Raw genomic sequence first — 10,029 nt, forward strand, 5'->3', positions numbered from 1 at the left:
TTGCAGATGGGGACACTGAGGATTAGAAAGTCAAGGCCACAGAGAAATAGATGGCTCACTCAAAATAAGACATTTTACAGGATTTAATAAAGGAATACATGCCAAGTGTGGCCAGGGTGTGAAATGCCCCCAAAGGCTAGAGTGGTGTCCTCTGCATGTGACCACCCCGGCCACCAAGGTCAAGGAGGGGAACAGTTGCTGGAGTCTGGCATGAAAAAATCTGTGTGGAGAGGGTGGCTTATAAGGGGCTGTGACCTTGGGTGGAAGAACACAGGCAGTCCAAGATGGCCCTTTAAGATAGAGCCTGGGGGAATCAATACTCCAACCTCCCTGTCTTGGGTCCTTCCACCTCCTGCCCATGGGCTCCTCAATGGCCAATGCAGTGAGCCAGAGTGCAGGGTGAACGGAGGTCACTGAGAATGGGGGGCAAACACAAGGCACTCTTGCACGGAGCCCAGACCAGCCAAACTGCAACATTCAGACTCTTATCACCTTCCCAGGCTGCTCCCCACCTTACAGAGGGATGGTCCACTGGGCCCAAGAGAGGCCCAGGACCCAGCCTGGCCACCGGTGACCATGGATTTTCCAAGCAGCACTCGGCTCTGTGCTCTGTTCAATAGGCAGAGAACCCTAAGAACACCGTGTTGCCGTGCCAGTCAATACCGCTGCTCTCCTCCTGCTCTGGTGCCTGATTCTCCAACCTGTAGAGGGTCATCCTCCCGCCAGGTCCCAGCCAGACCCTCCCAGGAAATCCGCCCCTGCCTTTGAGCGGCTGCCCATCCGCCCTGAGCTGTGCCAAGATGAACCAGGGAGATCTGATTGATGAGAAGGTGGATGAGGGGGTTCCCCAAGGCGAATAATTTAATTTTATGGGTTAGGAAAGCAGGACTGGGGGGGGTGCGGGGGCGCGGGCCCTAAACTCAGCAAGCTGCCTGGCTGGGGCATCCAGGCGCAGCCACGAGCATGTGTAACTCATTACCCCTTCAGCTTCCCGTTTGCAGCCGCGGGATGATGCCGCGAGCGTAGTGGAGTGTCTGAGGCCATGGGGTGAGCATGAATACAGTATTTGTCTGACACTAACACCTCTCTGTGGCCCTCAGGAAGGGCCGCGGAGGAGCCAGGGCCAGCCAAACACCACCCACACCCAGCCCTCCGCCTCCTCTGCCTCCTGGCGCCAGACTGGAGAGGCCTACAGCTACATGGGGCAGAGAAGCAAGACAGCGCCGGGAAAGGTGAGAGGGGAGGGGGGAAAGGAGGGGAGGGAAGGGGGGAGAGGGGGAAGCAGGCCCAGCTGGCCCCCATCTGGTTTTCTGTTCAAAGGGAGGTGGAAGTGGTCATCGAGGTCACAGGAGGCTGGGCTGGAGGACCTTGGAGGTGGCATTCTGCGATTAGCCCTTCCGCATAGTTCTAGCAATGCAGGTTGCTATTCCTCCTGGTGGCACAGAGGGGAGGCCCACCCACCCTTGGGCCCTTCCCACCAAAAGTGGGGGTCCCAATGAGGTGCTGACAGCTCAGACCCAGGGGAGGAGGCAGGGTCCTGAGACTGGCCCAAGGAGAGGTGCAGAGAAGGGAGAGGTCCCGAAGTCGTCACAGAGCAGGGCGTGTGGGCATGAGCCTTGAAGGGTGTGTGGGTCCACCATACAGGAGCTGGGTGAGATGGGCTCTTATGAGGGGGACAGGAGAGCCTAGGCAGGTCACAGCCTCCTCCCCTCCCTCCTCACTTGCTACGTGGAAAGAAGAGGAAGGATAAAGGCAGGGTGGGGGTAAAAAGAAGACAAGTTAGAAGAGGAGGGGGGGGTTCAGTGCATCAGCTCTGAAATAACAAGTTTACGCCCTAATGTCTTTAAAGTCCCACCCACATTAAAGTCTGAGTCACACCTTAATATCTGGGCTGCAGTTTTGCAACTTTGTTTCCCCATATCCCAGTAAACTCAGGGCCAAGAGGAGCCACCACCTCTCCTCCCCATCTCCTTTCCTTCAAGAGGAAAATCCTGGAAGGGACTTGCAGCCCCTGCAAGGCCAGCCAGACATTCCTGTTTAAATCTACTCAAGGCCCAGGGGCGGCTCAGGCCTCCCTTCCCCATCTCTGTCCACCCTCTGCTCTCCCAGCAACCTCCCTCTCCCCCACCGCCCTTCCTCTCCCTCTCCAGTTACGCTCTTCAGAGATGAGGATCAAAAAACAAAATCATGGTGAAACAGATCAAATCTGGCTTGAATTTCCCCTAGTCAGAGCTCACCAGTTTTGTCTTAGAAATGAAAGGGGGGGGGGGAGTCAAAGAANCATGTGCTCCTATGCAGGCTGATTTCATCTTAATACTCCCGTCTCTCTGGGAGAGATGCTCCCCCACCCTGTGCCTAGTGGGCTGCTCATTGAAGAGCGGGGGAGACCGAGACAACTTAGAAATCAGACTTAGAATGCATTTGTTTTGCTGCCTTGAACTTTCAAGGAGCCCAATGTCCATTCGTTCATTCATTCATTCCTACAATAAATAGTGAGAACCTACTATGTGACAGTAACCTAACAGAAACGTTGGCCTGGCTTGGTGTGACCCAGCTGGTGATGTCCTTCCCCACCCTCCTCTTACAAAATTGTGTTCAGTCTTTAAAGACTTTCCAGAAAGGCTTTTCCTGACTTCAGTACATTCATGCCCACTTGTCCACAGGAGAGACTTCCCAGACCTCCTACGGATGCCTGAAACCAAGGATAGTAAGGAACCCTACATGTCCTATTTTTTTCCCTATACACATATACCAGGATAAAATTTAATTCATACAGTAGGTGTGGTAAGAGATTAACAACAATAACTAATAATAAATAGACAGTAGAAGCTTGGTTTGAGAGCAAAATTCATTCCAGAAACATGCTTGTAATCCAAAGCACTTGTATATCAAAGTGAATTTCAAGAACCATTGGATCAGTTGTGATCATGTGATGCTTGGCATCACATACTACATATTGCAAGGCATCGCTTGTTTATCAAGTTACAATTTATTAGAACTGTTTGCTCATCTTGCAGAACACTTACAGAATAAGTTACTCACAATCCAACGTTTTAGTGTATTTAGATAAATAACGATAGATTCTAATAAAAGTTATGTGAATGTGGTCTCTTTCTCTCTCAAAATATCTTACTGTCCTGTCCTCACCTACCTTCTTGTGATATGAGTTGATACAATGGCTCTGTGGTGAGATAAAGCAAGAAGAATGGATACGAGGAGACCAAACTCACACGTATTTTTGCCTACTTTATGTTATATGTAATTGTCCCATGCCATTCCCTTCCACTGAGATCACAGTGCTTTGAGGGCAAGGATGGTTTAATTTCTCTTTGGAGCATCCTTGGCACCCAACAGAGAGCTTGACACATTTCAGGTCTTCGAAATATATTCATCAACTGGAATTTAAAGGAAGAGCTACAATGGTGAGCACCTCACCCAGTAGGGCAGGGTGAGGGGGCTTAGTGGTCAGGAGCCCACATCTTGCCTCTTCTCCCTGCTGAGACTGTCCCCAATCCCTGTGTCTCTGGGTTACCCAACTTCCTTCCTGGCACTTAGCACCTTGTGGGAGGAGAGAGTTAGAGTATGAGGGGTAGGCATTTCTCCTTTTGAGTAATTTTGAGACAAAGGCAGCTAAGCAGAATAGAGAGTAAACATGGTGCTCGCGAAAAGCATTGAATAAAGGACTGCATGGGGGTGAATTTCTGTCAGCTTGACTGGCCATGGGTGCCAGGTGGTACATCATTCTGGGTGTTTCTCACTGAGATCAGCATTTGAATTGGTGGACTCAGTAAAGCAGATTGCCCTTCCCCGGTAGGAGGGGGTCTCATCCAGTCAATTGAGGGCCTGAACGGAGCAAAAGGCAAGGGAATTTGCTTTTTGCTTCCTGCCTGCCCGCAGAGTCGGGACATAGCATCTCATCTTCTCCAGCCCTCAAACTTGGTTTACACCATTGGCTCCTCTGGTTCTCAGGCCTTCTGACTCAGACTGAATTACACCACCCAGTTTCCTGGGTCTCTAGCCTGAAGACATAGATGGTGGGACTTCTCAGCCTCCATAATCATGTAAGCCAATTCCTCATAATAAAGCTCTTTACATATGTGTATATCCCACCTGTTCCTTTTCTCTGCAGAACTTGATTTCAGCCTGTCTCTACCTAATTCACCATAAGTCATTATGAGACTCTCCTGTAAACTTCATTCTAGTCCTCTTTGATGTGGGGACAATGCTCTCCTCGCCTGTGCTCACTGCAAACAGGAGTATATTCATTCATGTAGCAAGCATTTATTAAGCACCCACAAAGTGTCAGGCTCTGGGCTGGACATACAGGATTCAGTCTGTTGACGAGGTGCTCTGGGCTCCTTTGGAGGAAGCATCAGTTGAATTCCCAGTTTTAGCAAACAACCAGTTCCCAAAGATGCAGTGCCCTCTGGGTCACTGGGAGAGGGAACTCCTTCTTGTGGCCTGGGCTGGGGCCTCAGACCCAGGGGGAGGATGAGCACCTTGATGAGGTATGTTCTTTCCTCACAAATGCTTCGGGAAATGGATTGGAGGCTCCTCACCTGAGAGGGTCTGGGCTCATGGGTTCAGAAGCCTTTGCCTGACCTCAGCCTCACTCACTCAGAGGATACAAAGGCAGAGAGGCAGAAAGGCCTGTCTTTTCTGGAGTCAGGAGTCTCGGTGCTGGAACACCTCTATGACTGATGAGCTGTATGATCCTTAATGCCTTCTCAGCCTCCACTAACTCATCTGTGAAATGGATATGCATCTTGCGGGTCACATGGGTTTGTTGAGATGCATGAATTAAAGGACATTTCAAAGCGTGAAGTTTAACATGGGAAGTATTCAACGGGAGGTCACCACTGCCCTGGGGCAATGCCCAGGTTGGGTGGGGAGGCAGGGCAGGTCTGGCACTGCAAGACCGAGCCAGGGGCACTCACCGTCCTCACACAGGTTCAACTTGGACAGGCTCCTCCCGTCAAAGGGCTCCTCAAAGATGGAGCCGGTGTCACGGTCGCTCACAGTGTGCAGGTACATGGCTTTGTTCTCCATCCTGACCTGCAACAGCAGCAGCAGCAGCAGCAGCAGCAGGAAAGACAGCAAGGGGAGGGGAGAGGGAGAAAGGAGGCAGGGGAGACAGAGAATAAACGATAAGTGGATCCAGAAATGAATGCACAGAACAAAGTGCATATCTCCACAGGCCTGAGCCTGAACACTGAGAGCCTCGCATTGACAGATGCCATCTACCAGGTTCTCAGGATCCTCAGTCCCTTCCCAATGTCCTCAGTGCTTGGGAAGGCCAAGGCCCTTTGGACCTTTCTGATCACAGGATCTGTCCCTTCCTTTCAGTAGCTCTTGGTTGGAGCCAGAGCCTGAGCCAGAGGGACACTGAGGGCTGTGCTTGGTGGCGCCTGGAAGTGCTAACCCTCCTGAGGCAAATGGAGTGGTTTCAGAGCCTCTGGAGCTTTGGGCACATTAGAGACTTGAGCTCCTGCTCTGTGCTGGAAATGCGCTGACTGGGCTGGAATGTTCCAAAAGGGCTGGCGGCAATGAGGCCATTGCAGGGATTCACCTCTCACCCAAGCCCGAGGGGCTGGTGGCCTCAATGGAGTTCCCCAAACACTAAGACCCGGGCAGCCTTGGACCAGGGAAGCCGGGTGTCTGCATGGCCTCCTGAGGCTGGATCGTTGGGGCTTTGGGTCTCCCTCATGGTGTTCCAGGAATGTACCCACGTACCTGGGAAACCAGCACCATTTACAACAGCATGTACAACACAATCCCATTTTGTAATATATACACATGCCCCAAGTACGTGACAGAAAGGTGATATTTGGAGATGTTCCGCGTTGCTCTAGGTAAGACATGTATCAGAAGACTCTGATCTTCTGGGCATTTTGTGCTTATTTTTGTTTGCTGGATATTCTAGGTTTTCTCCAATGTGTTTGCATTCTTTGTGTAATAGGAAAAATCTACTTCTTGAGCCAAAACACTTCTTGATGTTCTTTTTCTGATACTCAGTGATCTTACAAATTACTTTCTACCTTCAACTCCGTTCCAGCCATCAGTGTACCTTGACCTTTGGCCCTGATGTTTTTTGACTATCTGGATATTGAACCCCTAAGATCCACTTTTAAAGAGCAAATTCCTTGGAAGGTAAAAGTCCTGGGGAGGATGGATGGGTCCCAGGCCCAGGATGGAGTAAACTCAACACTGAGGCCCAGAGAGCTGAGCAGGGGGTCTACCACCTGGGAAGAGATGATGGGGCCCTGGCAGGTGGTGGAGAAGGGAGGGGGAACAGTGACTGCTGACTGAAGGGAGCAGCCAATCAGTCCTCTTCAGAGGCACAGTAGGAAAGGAGGCATTAGCATCGATTCAGTAAATAGGGATAATGAAAGAGGAGCCTAGCTGGACAGCTCTGGCAGAGCAAAACAGAACCCCCTTATTTTCATGGCTTGACCTGTGTCTCCAGAGACTTCTGACTTCGGGGCTGAGAAGTCAGAACCGACCAGTTTCCATACAACTGTCCTTCTGATGGCCCAGAAGGATGGACAGGGGCTTCCATTCTTGTCTCTTCTAGTAATGAGATGCCACTTGCCCTGCACACAGGTGTACATGTGCACACACACATGCACACCTGCATGCAAACACACATAGTCAGGGTGTTCACAGTCTCTGTGGGCCTTTCTTCCAGCCTGTGGGACAGGGGAGCCCCCAGCTCTGCCAGAATCTCTTCTCGCTGCCCCAGGGAGCCCCCAGACCGCTCCCACCCAGCTTCTCTGTGCTGCAGTCATGTCTGGTTTGCTAGCTCCCCACACCCACGCTCCATCCAAGTCCTCCACCCACCATGGGCCTCTAGGTGGGGCCCCCGAGCAACTCCACTGCTATTAAGCTTCAGGGGACCCTCCCTTGTTTCATAAGCCCTAAGTGCGGCACCCCTCCCACTGGCCTCGATCCTGGGGAGCTGCAAAGCAGGAGGCCAGTGTCTCTTCTGCAAGCGATAATCCTCTCTCTGCCAAAGGCAACACAGAGATCACACAGAGCTCAATGGGGCACTGCCATGTTGGCAGTGGGGGCGTAGAGATGAGCTTGGGCCAGCTTAGCCCTGTCTTCATTTCCACCTTGCCCTCTGCTGATCAGCTCCTGGACCAGAGCTGGAACGCATGGCTTGTTATCTGGAATGTGTCTATAGGGAGGTCCCTCCTCTATCCCCTCCCCAGCCCTGGGCTGGTGGAGCAGAAGCCCTGGGGAGCCTGTTGAGAAGAGGGGCTGGGGCGGAGCAGAGGCCAGATGTGAGTGAGAAGAGATTGGAAATGCTCAGCCAGTGCTGCTAATGTTTGTTACTTGGGAATGAAACCTAAGAATGTTCTGTCTGTCCCAGGGTTTATTTTGAGCTATTTTTCTTTCTTGAGAAATGGGGGGGGGGGGGGNACAGGAATTTGAACACTTCAGTCATTTGGTGTTATAGCCTTTGGGGCCAAGTCTGTGCTCTCAAGCAAGGTGCAACTCACTGCCAAGTGTGGTATTCATAGAGATGATAGGCACCCCTTGGGGGCACACACGCCCCATAGGTTACAGCCCGTTTGCCATCGGCATCTCTCTGCCCCACCAGGACCACAGGGGGGAAGATAGTAACCATCTGTTGTTCCCATTTTAAAGATGAGACAATCTAGGCCCAAAGAGGCAAGAACTGATGATGTCAGAGAAGGGTGAGGCACCAGGCAAAGGCTTCCCACCCAGGGCACTGACCCAGCGACAAGGCCGCTTTCTCCAGGAAGCATGTATCAGTCCCTTTTGGCAGCCACCTTTAGGGCAGTGCAGAGGGTCAGTGGGGGCCCTAGGGCCAAGGAGAGGCTGTGAGAGCTAGAAGGGAGGGGAACGGAACCACAGAAACATCGGCAGGGTGTGGACGCCCAAGTGGCATGTGGATAAAGCCCAAGGAACCTGGACTTCTGTGTTTCAAGTCAAAGAGTGGGGCATTCCTCTCCCAGGGACAGGAAATCTCACCGGCCTCTTAGGGATGTTAGAGCTGCATGTCAGGATGCTACCTGTTAAAGCTGAAGCACTCAGGCAACCCTAGCTCCACCCCAGGCAGCTCCATATGGGCTTGTGGGGGATGGGAGTTCAGAGGACCCAGGGTTCTATCCTACAGCCACTTCCTACTACTCAGGAACCTGGCCCAATCAGCTGAGCTGGTACGGCCTCAGGTCACCACCTGTGTGAAGGGGAGAAGAATATCCACCAGCTACTCAGTTATTTCAGGTCTCGGATGGGACAGTGCACATGGAAGGGCTTTAGGCGGGCACTCAGGGAGTTGGCAGTGGAGTCTGGTGAGAAACACCCCCCACCACCAGCATCTTCTAATCCTGCCAAGCAGTTAGGTAGGGGTGTGGGTATCTTTAGGTTCCTGAGGCTTCCCTCCTGCCTAGCCAGGCCAAGAGGTAATGCTCTTTGGGGTTCCCTTTGCAATAAACAAATGTGGATATGAAATCTGGACCCTCACTCACAAGTCACTCTCTGGGCAGCAGAAGGACTCAGTCAACTCTTCTTGCTGAGAGTGGCATGAGCCTCACTTGTTGGTGCAAATACAGTGTCCCTGGTTTCCAGCATCTAACTCTGCAGGGCTCGCATCTCCTCTTTGGATTCTGTAGCTTTAAACTCATCAAAATCAAGTAAAAAGCACCATGAATATGACCCTCTCCTCTAACTGTACTTAGTTAACTGAAATCATAACCCAAAGCTGTAAAGGTGCAGTGGCACCTGGGTAGCCCCGTGAAACATCGGACTTTGGCCCACGTCATGATTTTGCACCTCATGAGTTCGAGCCCTGCAGGCAGGCTGACAGCTTGGGAGCCTGCTTCAGATTCTGTCTCCCTCTCTCTCTGCCCCTCCCCTGCTTGTGCTCTGTCTCTGTCTCTCTCTCAAAAAAACATAAACATTAAAAAAAATTTTTAATACATTTTTTAAAAAGCTTTAAGGTGCAGATGTTTTATAGACAAGCCCTCCCTTTGTACGTTCCACCACTGGACACATGCACACACACATGTGCATGCACTTCACACACGTAGAGGGACAGTCACCTGTGCCATCTGCTCCCAGAATGGGCTCTTGGGCTGTGGCAGGAGCCAGGTAGAGTTGCCATGAGGCCGAGCTTCCCCGAATACCCGCTCACACCAGCCAGATGAGGCCCGGGGGAGCACACAGCTAGGAGGACCTTCCCACCTGGGAAGGAGGCCGCACCTCCACGCTCTGCGTCCTGAGATGCCCAAGCGCAGAGCACTGCTCCCTCGGCCGCATCCGTACCCCCCAGCTGCCTTTGGGACACTGTGCTCAAGTGCTAGGACAAAGTTAGTGCCACGACTCACCTGAGCGCGCCCACGGAGGCTGAAGAAGAGCCCGTCTCCTCAGTTCCTGGCATGCGCCATGGTGGCCGATGGGCTGGCTGCTGTCACCGCACTGAGACCCAGGCAGCCTCGCAGCCAGCCAAAGCCAGACGGAGTCATAGAAGGAGGCTGCTCCGGTGCTCAGTGACTTGTCTCAGGGGTCACTTCTCCAGGAGGATCAGGTTCGGAGGCAACACTCAGCCTTGTGCCCGATTCCCGGCCTGTGGCTGGGGAGTCCCTGTCTTGATGCCTCGCCTCAGGCAGCCACAGGCAGCACTCGGGAGATGTTCTGTGGAGGCACCAGCAGCTCTGCTAGATACTCACTGAGATGTGAACTGCAGCTGCTCTGGCAGCCAGTCTTTATAAAGTTCTTGGAGCAAATGCTGAGGCTGACTCCCCTGGGGTCCTGACCACGTCCCCCCTCTGGTGGCCAATCTCAGCATTACAACCTCCAGGTTCTTCCTCCCCCCNTCTAAAACCCTGCTCAGAATAATTTTTGGAAAGCTTCTACAGGAGTGGCAGCTAGACCTGGCTCATGAGCCACACAAGAAACCAGTCTTAGGAACTTATTTATAGGACAGAATTGACATTGCTCAATTCATTCACCAAACTTGGCTTAGAATTAATTTACGTATTTTTCTGAAGTCACATC

At 52.1% G+C, this 10,029-nt stretch overlaps 1 protein-coding gene across 1 annotated transcript in view; it reads right to left on the reverse strand.

The window, feature by feature from the left end:
- Positions 1 to 9,683, reverse strand: part of SCARA5 (scavenger receptor class A member 5) — a 120,338-nt gene extending 110,655 nt beyond the window's left edge. Inside the window, exons 1-2 of the mRNA XM_077769735.1 lie at positions 9,360 to 9,683; positions 4,938 to 5,055 (exon numbers count right to left, since the gene is read on the reverse strand). Of these exons, the coding sequence (XP_077625861.1) occupies positions 4,938 to 5,049 (112 nt within the window). The 5' untranslated portion in view covers positions 5,050 to 5,055; positions 9,360 to 9,683. The remainder of the gene's footprint in view (positions 1 to 4,937; positions 5,056 to 9,359) is intronic.
- Positions 9,684 to 10,029: the final 346 nt, after the last annotated feature.

The sequence above is a fragment of the Crocuta crocuta genome, unplaced genomic scaffold (genome assembly GCF_008692635.1).
Source record: "Crocuta crocuta isolate KB4526 unplaced genomic scaffold, BGI_CrCroc_1.0 scaffold551, whole genome shotgun sequence".
Taxonomy (NCBI): Eukaryota; Metazoa; Chordata; class Mammalia; order Carnivora; family Hyaenidae; genus Crocuta; species Crocuta crocuta.